Source organism: Tupaia chinensis, unplaced genomic scaffold (assembly GCF_000334495.1).
Source record: "Tupaia chinensis unplaced genomic scaffold, TupChi_1.0 Scaffold000671_2, whole genome shotgun sequence".
Lineage (NCBI taxonomy): Eukaryota > Metazoa > Chordata > Mammalia > Scandentia > Tupaiidae > Tupaia > Tupaia belangeri.
The window spans coordinates 1,065,171-1,077,083 of NW_006160194.1; the positions used below are offsets into that span (position 1 = coordinate 1,065,171).

Here is an 11,913-nt window from a genome sequence, read left to right on the forward strand (position 1 = left end):
AATGCCTGTTGTGGGGAGAGGGGGACACGGGCAGACAGGCACAGTGACATGAGCCTGCCTACACAGCTGCAGCCCTCATGGAAACACCGGGAGCTGGCTGAGCCCAGCTCAGCAAGAAGGTTAAACAAGCCAAACTGGTGACCAAAGCATGCGTTAGATTTGTTGTTTTATGATGATGTGTTGATATGTGGGTGATCATGTACTGGTATGTAAGATTTTTTTTTCTCTTTCCCACTTCTCTTTGCTTCTACATTCTGTTCATTAAGGCTTCCAACTGAATATGAGAGGAACGGGAGATATGAGGGATCAAGGTGAGGGAACCAATTTTTACTGAAACTGTTCTTGCTTTTGTGGCTGAGGCAATGCTGTTTCTTAATGTTCTGCATCCTATCCTTGCTGTCCCTGTAGGAGGGCTTAGTGAACTGTAAGTTGGGTCAGACAGAGAGGGAGCTGGCCTTGCCAGGGTATGCTGACAGGGCTGCTTGGCTTCTGTGACTGGGCCCGGGCCAGCGAGGCTGCACCACGCCTGGTGGCCATCAGAGGGCACCCATGTGTCTCTAAAGCCTCCTGGCCCCAGCTAGGCCTTGGCTTTCCATTTGTGTTTGTGTATTAGAGACAGGGCAGTGCTTTCTGCCTCCTTGCCACCAGGGATTGGAGGTCTGGGGTTGGCAATAGAGCCCGGAGAGACTGACCCGTCACTGATTCCTAACATGGTTCTGTTCTTCAGGAATAAAACCAGAAATATTGTAGAGCTTTTTGTTTTTCTTTTTTTTTATCATTATTATTATTTTTAAGTTTGCTATAGGGCACGTGTGCTCACCAGTGGGAGATAGAGAGAGGGGGGAAGTGAGAAAGCAAGCACCAGGTCTGGGACTCAATCTGCCATCACCCCTGTGGGATTCCTTTGCCTTATCCACCATACCACCTGCCAGCCCTAAATTTTCGTGTTTCATACTAGACTTTTTTTTTTTTAATGATCACCATAGAGTCAGCGGTTCTGCTTTTCAATTTTGTATAGCAGTTATTGCACGGATACTGTCGGGGGTAACCAGATAGGCTCAGGTCCCTGTATCTCTATAGTTCTTGATTTTCCACTTGTGTTCTTTTGTTTGTTTGTATTGCCAGAGAGGGCACATAGCTTAGAGAGAGAGAGAGAGAGAGAGAAGAAGAAGAGAGGAAGAGAGGAAGAGGGGAGGGAGGGAAGGAGGTAGGAAGGAAAAGAAGGAGGGAGGGAGCGAGGGAGGAAGGGAGAAAGCACCCCCACCCCCACCCCTACCCCATGGATCATGGTCATGCCTCAATCCCTTCACCTCCATATTTATTTATTTATTTAGTGTATTATTATTATTAAAATTTTGCTATAAGGCTCATTGATTATCAGAAAGATGAGAGAGAAAGAGGGAACATGAGAAAGTAAGCTGCCAGGTCTAGGACTCAAACCGTAGTCAGCCATGTGGGAGTCCAGTGCTTTAACCACCACGCCACCTGCTGGCCCCCACCTCCATCTTTTCTTCCTATTTAGATTTGACACACACACACATATGCCCACCTGCTTTTCTTTTTCTTTTTTCTTTCTTTTAAGATTTATTTTCATTATTTATTGTTAGTTTAATTCACCAGAGAGGGGTGGCAAGAAAGCCAGCTGCCAGGTCTCGGACTCGAATCTCAGTCAGCAGTATGAGAATGTCCAGCACCTTAACCATCACACCACCTGCTGACCCCAACCGAGTATGTTTTTCAAGCCTCTGAACCACAGTAGGCCATATGGGATCTAACTCCCTTAACTACTAGTTTAAAGGTGGCCTGATCAGATTCTTCTGAATGAAAACCATCAGTGACTGGGGCCAGCAGATGGCATAGCAGTTACGTCACTGGACTCTGGCATGGCCTACTGTGGTTCAAGTCCTGAACCCAGTGGCTTGAAACTCAGACCAGGCGTGTATGCATGTGTGCCCAAGATCCCAAGAGGAGAATGAAGGACAAGGGATTGTGGCGTGGCCATCCCCACTGGGGGTGATTTCTTAATTTCCCTCTCACTGAGTCTGTCTCTGTCTCTCTGGCAAGCACATGTGCCCTAAGGCAAAAAACTCTAAAATAATAATAATTAAGCCGTCAGTGGCCTCCACTGGCTGACCAGTCACATCCCTAAGTGGCGTGGTGCAGGCCGCCTCAGCCGGGCTCTCCAGCTCGGGATAAGCACCAGGCGGTATCCTGAGGTAGGCTCCAGCTGTCCTAGTTCGTTTCCCGTCCATAGTAAGAAGGTCATCATAGGACTGGCCTCTTAGACCAGGATAAGCCTGCCTGCAGCAAGTGTTCCATCAGTGCCAGTGACTGTGCCCCCGGTCCAGTCAGTCTGTGCACTCAGTTGTGCCCCTGAATGCATTCTGCACTTTGTGCCCTTGCTCTTGGTTATGGCATTCCCTCTGCTCAAAACAGAAAGTCTCAGGACCAGCAGTTAGTGTAATGGCTACGTTGCTGGACTCCATATAGTCGATCATGGTTCGAGTCCCAGACCCAGTGGCTTAAACTCATGCCGGGCGCGTGCGTGTGCGTGCCCAAGATCCAGAGAGGAGAATGGAGGAGAAGGGATTGCGGCGTGGCCATGCCCCCTGGAGGGTCATTTCTCGCTTTCTGCCTCTCTGTCTCTCTCTGTCTTTCTGGTGAGTGCACACGCCCTATAGCAAAAACCTCTCAAAAACAAAAACCAGAAACACTCTTGTGTCTCACCATTGTATTGTGTTGAAATTTCATGGGCTCTTCATGGCTTTTCTCAGCTGCCACCCCTTAGAAAGCCATTCCCTCCTGTCCCAGCCCTGTCTTTCACTCTTGCTCATTTCCCAAAGCTGCAGCTCTCTCCTGTGACCCCTGTAGCAGTTACCCATACCCCTCCTGTGCCACTATTGTTCTTACCTTCCAGTCGTCTGGTCGCGCTCGTTGTAACCTAGGTAGTATCTAACGTAGCATTTTATGTGTGGGAAGCTGCTAATCAGTTTTGGGGGATGGGAACCAAATTGAGTTCTCTCTAGCAGGTTGGTGACAGGGAACACCATATGGTGTTTTATAGGTAAAACCTGTGACCTCACCCTTAACTCCGATGAGTCTGCCTTAGGATGGGACGTGTTTGAGCACGCATACTCTGAGCGTCTAAGAGGCTTAGTTGCTCTGTCTTAAGTGATGCCTCCACATACACACGTGAGAATGTGAAGAACCGTTTGTGGTAGTAATGGCCAAATGCTGACGGCCACTGGGACGCCGTGAGGTTCCCTAGAGGCCTGTGTCTGGAGCTCCACTGACGCTGCCTCGGGGCCTCTGCGAGCTCTGAACCCTCACAGGGGACAAATCATCTCTGAATTCCACAAACAAGCTGTAACTTTATTTTTCCATCTGTTTCAGCAGCAAGGTTATGTTATCTAAGAAAAACAGGTATAAACTTGAATGTTTAAATTAACAAAATATAATAGAAGGAAAAATAATGAAGTGGGTACAGGTGATGGAATAGCCTGCCTCCTCCCCAGCCCAGCTGTGTGCACAGCATCTGAGACTGTTTTCAGGGACAGTGATTTTCAGCTGTGAAGGTTGAGTCCCAAGTCATCCGAGAACCTTCCAGTCGTGGTGGATGTTTTAACGAGTGCAGTTCGTATGGGACGTTATAGGGAGAGGAGGCTGGCCAGCAGAGCGCAAGGCCAGCGCCACCTCCCTTCCCTATGCTGGGCTTGTGGCACCTCCGAGCTGGAGAGCAGGCTGTGTGGGCAGGCTTCGGCCACACCTGGCTCTCTAGAATTCTGTTTTGCAAATTATTTTCTAGATTTTAGCCAGTACAGGTGGCTGATGAGAATTTTTCCAGCAAAACAGATTTTTGGATATGTGGCTTATAGTTTTGAGGGTGGGATGCAGAGGGTAGATCAATGATTACGTCTCAGTAGAGAAACAAGTTACAGGGAACCAGCAGTTAGTGTAATGGCTATGTCGCTGGACTCCCATGTAGTCGACCGCGGTTCGCGTCCCGGACCCGGTGGCTTAAAACTCACGCCGGGCACGTGTGTGTGCGTGCCCAAGATCCCAGGAGGAGAATGGAGGAGAAGGGATTGCAGCGTGACCATCCCCCCTGGGGGGTGATTTCTCGCTTTCTGTCTCTCTGTCTCTCTCTGCCTGGCGAGCGCACGCGCCCTATAGTGAAAACCTCTCCCAAAAAAAAGAAACAAGTTACAGATGTGAGTCTGCAGGAAAAATAGGGAGACTGGTTGTGTTAATGAGGTGTATTTTTGAACTGGCTAAAGTAGAAAAGGTTGGTTGTGTATGTGTGCATGCAATTACACATAAACCTGCCACTGTGCATTTCAGTCGCAACGTGTCTGCTGAGCAGAAGGATGAAAACAAAGAAGCAAAGCCGCGCTCGTTGCGCTTCACCTGGAGCATGAAAACCACTAGTTCCATGGATCCCAGTGACATGATGCGGGAAATCCGCAAAGTGCTGGACGCCAATAACTGCGACTACGAGCAGAGGGAGCGCTTCCTGCTCTTCTGTGTCCATGGGGATGGGCACGCGGAGAGCCTTGTGCAGTGGGAGATGGAAGTGTGCAAGCTGCCGAGACTGTCTCTGAACGGGGTCCGGTTTAAGCGGATCTCGGGGACATCCATAGCTTTCAAAAATATCGCTTCCAAGATTGCCAATGAGCTAAAGCTGTAACCCGGTAATTATGGTGTAAATTAAGTAGCAATTTAAAATGTTTTCCTGAACACTGATGGAAATGTATAGAATAATATTTAGGCAATAACGTCTGCATCTTCTAAATCATGATATTAAAGTCTGAGGACGCGAGCACGCCTGGGAGCGAAAGCTGGCCTTTTTTCTACGAATGCACTACATTAAAGACGTGTGACCTGTGTGCCCTCTGTCTTATTTCCATTGCCCCGGAGTCAGCCTTGACACCATCGCCATGTGCCTCCTGTCTGGGCGGCTGTGAGAGCGGCCGGGGTGCGTGTGGGCGTGTGTGCCGAAGCGTCTCCCTACACAGCGACCAGAGTGGTTTCTGGTACCTCGGAGGGAGACCACTTGGTGCTAAAACATTACAATTGCCAAGGAGGAGCATCCTGAATTACTGCTAAGAATTAACCCTAAGACTAGTTGATAATTAATACAGGTTTACAGTTCATACCTGTGGTTTCGTGTTTGTTGTTTTTGTGTTCTTTTTTAGTGCAAAAGGTTTAAATTTATAGTTGTGTACATTGCTTGTGTGTGTTTTTCTACGTAGATTCACAAGATAATTAAAAATTCACTTTTTCTCAGTAAAAGCTTGCCTTGTCTCCTAGTACTGTATTTAAGACTCAGACCAAGGCAGTCACTGCAAGTGTGTGTTTGCCTCTGTCAAGTGGAGCGGAAGCCAAGGACCATGTGTGAATGCTGGGGGCCGCCTGTCCTTAACATGGATCCGAACATTGCATGACTTCCAGTGTCTTTCAGACAGCTCTCCTGGGGACCTCAGAAGAAAGGGAGTCGGGGTGGGAGCCCTGCAGACCATGGGTGGAGAAATGCCAGATTTGACAGCTCTGGTTTGTTCTCTGTGAAGTGTATAATTTCTCTCTCCTGTCATGATTCAGTGTGTGAGTCAGACCCGTAGCTTTTCCCAGCACTCTCGCGGCTGTGTAGGGGTAAGGAACATATCGCTCAGCTGGACACTTGCCTCTCAGTGGTGGACACTTGGTGGCTTGTCAGTGGCCGCACTCAGCTGCTCATTCACACCTCTGTTGGCTCCTTGGGCAGGGCGCTATGTTGATGGCGGGGACACTTCAGTGAGCAGAGCAGAGCCCTCGCCCCTTGCTTAGGTTCTAACAGGCAGTGAATAAACAAGGCTGTCTGCCTAGCGTGGGACCAGGTGATAAATGCTGAGGGGCCATGATGCCAGGCAGGGAGAAGTTCCCAGGGCCCTGAACAATGCTTTGGGTGGGGTCAGGGCTGCTGCCACCTGGAGCAGAGCTGAGGTGCACCGGGGCAGCTCACTGGGCCCCATGTACATCTTTCCCATGGGTGCTCTTGGGGCTCTTGCTTGGCCTCGAGTTTCCAAAGGTCACCCTGGTAGCTGATTGGAATTTATTGTAAGGGAGCAAGGAGAAGCCGGGGAAGCTGTTCCAGAGGCTTTGGGCAGTACCGGTAGGGGTGGGGTGTATTCTGGGCATGTTTTGAAACAAGAGGCAGCTGCACTAACTCCTGGGTTGGGCGTGGAGTGAGGGAAGAGGAGAGCCGAGGACATCTTTATGATTTTGGATTTGGCCCCAAAAAGCACGAGGTGGTTGATGGACGGTGAGGGCGCCACAGGGGAGCACAGCAGGTTTGGGCAGGTCCCTTGCGGAGGCTGGTCCAGTGACTGCTGGGCAAGTGAAGGAGCTGGGAGAGACGCGGGTGTCCGTGGCAGGGTGGCACTTGTTCAGATCTGTCAGGTAGAGAAGCTTAGTGGAGAAGAAAGGACCGGGTCAGAGCGGGCAACACCCAGTGAGGGGCTCCAGGGAAAGGGCAGGGCCCAGACAGCAACGACAGAGCTTCCAGAGCAGATGTGCAGCAGGCTGCTTGTTCTTCACCTCAGTGAGGCAGCTGCAGCCTTCGGCCTACTTAAAAGGGGGTGGGACCAGCAGGTGGCATAGTGCTTAAGGCGCTGGACACTCCCACATGGCTAGCGATGGTTTGATTCCTGGACCTGGTGGCTTGCTTCCTCACTTCCTCTCTCTCTCTCTCTCCTCTCTTGTCAAATTTAAATAAAGGGGCCGGCAGGTGGTGTGGTGGTTAAGGGTGCTGGATTCCCACATGGCTGACTTCAGTTCGAGTCCTGGACCTGGCATCTTGCTTTCTCACTTTCTCTTTCTCTCTCTCTCACTCTCGCTCTTTCTGTCCCTCTCTGATCAAATTAAAATAATAAATAAGGTTAATTAAAATTTTTTTTTAATTTTCAAATAAAATTAATGAATAAATAAAATAATTCTTTTAAAAAGAAAAGAAAAGAAAGGGGATGCCAGCTGATTTCCTAGTGGTTAAGGCAGTTAGATCCCGCATAGCCGACTGCATGACTTGAGTCCTGGACCTGGTGACTTGAGAAGCACACTGGGTATGTGCGTGCATGTCCATAACCTCAAGAGGAGAATGGAGGAGAGATTGCAGGGTGGTCATCCCCCCAGAGGGCACTCACTCACACGCATGCTCTCTTTCTCCAGGGAGTGCACACACTTCATAGCAAAAAAAAATTTTGGAGAGGTTTTTGCTCTAGGGCGGGCGTGTGCATTCACTGGAAAGAGAGAGAGAGACAGCGAGAAATCACCCCCCCACCCAGGGGGGATGGCCATGCCACAATCCCTTCTCCATTCTCCTTTCGGGATCTCAGGCATGCACACACATGGGCCTGGTGTGAGTTTAAGCCACCGGGTCTGAGACTCAAACTGCAGTCGACTACATGGGAATCCAGTGACATAGCCATTATGCCAACTGCTGGTCCCACCACAATCCCTTCATTCTCCTGTTGGGATTTTGCTCACATACACCTACGCACCCATAATGATTTTCAAGCTGGACCAGCAGATGGCATAATGGCTATGTCGCTGGACTCCCATGTAGTCGACTGCGGTTTGAGTCCCCGACCCGGTGGCTTAAAACTCACGCCGGGCGCTTGTGCGTGCGTGCCTGAGATCCCGAGAGGAGAATGGAGGAGAAGGGATTGTGGCATGGCCATCCCCCCTGGGGGGTGATTTCTCGCTTTCGTCTCTATCTCTCTGTCTTTCTGGTGAGTGCATGCACCCTGTAGCAAAAACCTCTCAAAAAAAAAAAATTTTTTTTTTAATTTTAAAAATAGGTAAGTGTGTTCCTCTCCCCTCCTTCCTTTTCCAGTTTCATGCCTTTCAAAGAGGAGTTCTCTAACAGCTCAGTCTCTATCTTGTATGGGGCCTTTTCCTGCCCTTTGCTCACAGCTCTGTGTCCCGTGTAAACATCACTAAGCTGACCAGCACAGAGACGTGGGTGCTCCTCCAGACACATGGGCCTCTCTCAGTAGGTCCACACAGTCTTCTGTCTCTGGGCATCTTTGTCTGTTGCCGCCCCTTCTGAAGGCCTGAGAGCAACGGGAGGAAGTCCTGCAGTAAATAATGTCCTTCTCAAGGCAGGCGCTCAGAGTTGCTCTTAAAATCCGCACCTGTGAGACTCTTCCTTAAGAGTCCTACCCCAAGGGCCAGCAGGTAGTGTCATGGTTAAGGCACTGAACTTCCACATGGCTGATCACAGCTCAAATCCCAGACCTGGTAGCTTAAAATATGCCAGGTGCATGTGCAAGCATGTTCAAAATTCTAAGAGAATGGAGGAAAGGGGATTGCACCTTGGGATGATTTCTCACTTTCCCCTCTCTGTCTTATGTATGCGCCCTGTGGCAAAAACCTTTACTCAGTTACTCAGCAGGAGTGTGCAGAATTGGGGCAGAATCCTGCCACGCAAAGGTTTGGCTGCAAAAAGGTTTCTCCTCTTTGTCTTTATACTTTTGAATTGTTTTCCATCTTTACATTGTCAAGGACACATAGAATGCTAGAAGGTAAGCTCTATGAAGAGAAATTAATGTGCTAGGGGCCAGCAGGTGACATGGTGGTTGAGGTGCTGGACACTCCCACATGGCCGGCCATTGTTCACATTGTTCAAGTCCTGAACCTGGTGGGTTGCTTTCTCTCTCTCTCTCTCTCTCTCTCATCAAATTAAAATAAATGAGCGAATAAATTTTCTCTAAAAACAAATTAATGTGCTGATATGTGTTTCTAAGACGAGTATTCATTTACAGAATGTTTTCTGAATTGGTTAGGCTTTGTTGATTTGATTGTGTGACAATATAGGTAGTATTACTTTTTTGGCTTTTGTTTTTGCTATAGGGTGAATTCCGAGCAAGAGAGAGTGAGAGAGAGGGAAAGTGAGAAGTCACCCCCCAGGGGGCATGGCCACCCATAGTCCTTTCTCTGTCTCTCCTCGGGATTTTGGGCACACATGCATGCATGCACACCAGTGTGTTCTCCAGGCCTCTGGGTCCAGGATTGCACTGCTCGGTCAACCATTGTGGGTCAGACCACCTTTACGCCTTGCCGCCAGCTGGCCCAGGGGAGTACTGCTCCAACCAAGGGTAAGGCCTTAGATCTGCACTGCTCAGGGGCCTTGTCCTTCCTTTAGATTGTGCAGCCTCACAGTACGGCGTTTTTATTGCACGTACAACCCAATGTTTTAAAAAGAGTTTTGCTATAGGGCACATGTGCTCACTGGAGAGACAGTGAGAAATCACCCCCTGGAGGGATCGTCATGCCACAATGCCTTCTCCATTCTTTCAGAATTTTGGGCATGCACACACACATGTCCAGCGTGAGTTTGAAGCTGCTAGGTCTGAGATTTGAACCGCCATCAGCCATGTGAGAGTCCAACAATATAACAATTACGCCATTTGCTGGTCCCATACAGTCTGTTTTTCAAAAGGAATATCCTGAGATAATTGGAAATCATTTGAAGACGAAAACACCACCACATTTATTCCTCCTCACTCCCTAGCATCTCAGAGGTGAGGCGAGGTACCTGACAGCAAGCTGCTGCTGGCTTTATTTTCTCAACAAGCAGAGCATTGTCCAAATCCTGAAGGTAATGCTCATCTGACGAGTCCTGACTGCCCTCTTCCAGGCCAAGGAGATCAGAGAACCTGAGCCGTACTCCTATGAGACAGTGACAGGCCTTACTTGTGACCACCCTTATATTTGGTTTTGTTTTGTGGGTTTTTTTTTTTTTTTTGGAGAGGTTTTTTTCACTATAGGGTGCATGCACTCACCAGACAGACAGAGACAGAAAGCGAGAAATCCCCCCCCAGGGGGGATGGTCACGCCACAATCCCTTCTCCTCCATTCTCCTCGGGATCTTGGGAACGCACGCACACGTGCCCAGCGTGAGTTTTAAGCCACTGGGTCCGGGACACGAATCGCGGTCAACTACGTGGGAGTCCAACGACATAGCCATTACGCTAACTGCTGGTTCCCTTGTTTTGTGTTTTTAAGAGAGTTTTGCTATGAAGTATGCATGCTCACCAGAGAGACAGTGAGAAATCATCCTCCAGGAGGGATGGCCATGCCACAATCCCTCCTCCATTCTGCTCCTGGGATCTTGGGCACGCATGCACACGCCGCCGGTGTGAGTTTTCAGCTGCCAGGTCTGGGACTTGAACCGCGGTCAACTACGTGGGTGTCCGGCTATGTAACCATTACCCCTTCTGCTGGTCCCTGCCCTTAAATTTCTTAGAGTGGAGGCCCAGGCAGAAAAGGGTGAGGACTGACTTTGGGGAGCACAGCTGTGCGTTTCACAGCACACACGCCTTTCGGCTGGATGGTGGTGGTGAAAAGTCTGCATGCGTGCACATGTGAACAAGCTGTCGCTATGGAAACGGCCAAGCAGGGGCCTGCATGGTGACCTTCAGGTCTCGGGTATGTTGCTGCTTCCACGGTACAGACCAGGAAGCCGGCGTGGGAAGAGGGCTGTTTCGGAAGCACTGTCTCCTGGCCTGTCTCAGACAAGAGGGACCTCAAAGGTGAGGCGGTGCTCATACCTCAGAGCTCAAGCTGCTGCCCTGCTTCAGGTCCGGGGTGTCCCGGGTGAGTTGTTGACTTGCCACCACGTCCTTCAGAGACGGGCCCACCTTCAGTGGGAAAGTGTTGCTCTTCACAGGAGTAGCGAGGAGGGTGGGCCCAAGGGATTCTGTCCTGGAGCAGGGCTCAGCTGGCCTCCCGGTCACCGGCACGGGGCGGGGAGAGCCTTCAGCTTTGCGAGCAGCGCTTTGGCTGACCGTGAGCTGGGCAGAGCTGCCGTTCCTGGCGGCCAGACCACGGGATATTTGGGATGGTAAGTGGTAAAGAACCGTGATCGTCACAAGTCAGGAGCCAGAGGGCGTCTGGGCCTGTCCGGTGTCCCCAGGGAAGGGGAGTCATATCACGAGGAGGGGCAGTCTCGAGGACTTGAGTTGACCAGGCAGGTGGAGAGTCCTGTCAGGGCCACTCTCAGGTGGCTGCAGGGAGGACACAGGGAGGCCTCCGTGACACAAGAAGGCACCTCGCGGGAGTGAGCCCCTCCCTGCTCCCTGCACAGGGGCTAGGTGGCTGGAGGTCAGCAGCAGGTGGTTATTTGGGAGTCGCCCTGCTGGCGATAAGCTGCACCCAGATGTCAGAACCCCCTAGAGTGGGCTGGGCAGCGTGGCCTGGTTTCCTGACTCGGGGCCAGTGACCCAGGCTAGTGCTGGGCCCCCGGCCGGCCTTCTGTCCTCGCATGAGGGCTCAGTGTCAGCGCGTGGGGCAGCACGTGCACGTGCACACACACCATTCGCTGGCCCTCTTCTCTCCTCCCCTGCCCTGCGCAGCCGGGCACTGTGGTCTCTAAACAGGCTCCCTCTGCGTTTCAGGGAAGGACACAGCACAGCGAGTTGGAGGCTGGTTAGAGAAACGCTCTCCACCTCCGAGGTGAGTCCGAGCTCCGAACCAGCTGTTAGGAATGTTTTCAGGCCTGTGCTCTACCTTCCTAGCCCAAAGCCTTTGAAGGGTTCCTAAAGGACATTTGAGAACCTTATCTTTGGACAGAGCTCAGATGCCCTTTAGAGGCTGATGGCCCTCCCTCTCCTCTCCATAACCATCTCATTGAAAATGGTACCAGGGACCAGCAGTTGTTGTAATGCCTATGTCGCTGGACTCCCATGTAGTTGACCGCGGTTCGAGTCCTGGACCCGGTGGCTTAAAATCATGCCAGGAGCGGGTACGTGTGTGCCTGAGATCCTGAGAGTAGAATGGAGAAGGGATTGTGGTGTGGCCATCCCCCCTGGGGGGTGATTTCTCGCTTTCTGTCTCTGTCTCTGTCTTTCTGGTGAGCGCACACACCTTATAGCAAAA

The 11,913-nt window shown here is 50.7% G+C and overlaps 1 protein-coding gene across 6 annotated transcripts in view; it reads left to right on the forward strand.

Annotated features, from left to right (window-relative positions):
• MARK3 (microtubule affinity regulating kinase 3) overlaps nt 1-4,886 on the forward strand; it is a 159,363-nt gene extending 154,477 nt beyond the window's left edge. For 4 of the 6 annotated variants that reach the window (XM_006160041.3, XM_006160042.3, XM_006160044.3 and 1 more), the window contains 2 exons: nt 267-311; nt 4,342-4,886. In XM_006160041.3, coding sequence (XP_006160103.1) covers nt 267-311; nt 4,342-4,687 — 391 coding nt within the window. In that variant the 3' untranslated portion in view covers nt 4,688-4,886. The remainder of the gene's footprint in view (nt 1-266; nt 312-4,341) is intronic. The other 2 variants (XM_006160043.3, XM_006160046.3) reach the window with 1 other exon arrangement.
• Nucleotides 4,887-11,913: the final 7,027 nt, after the last annotated feature.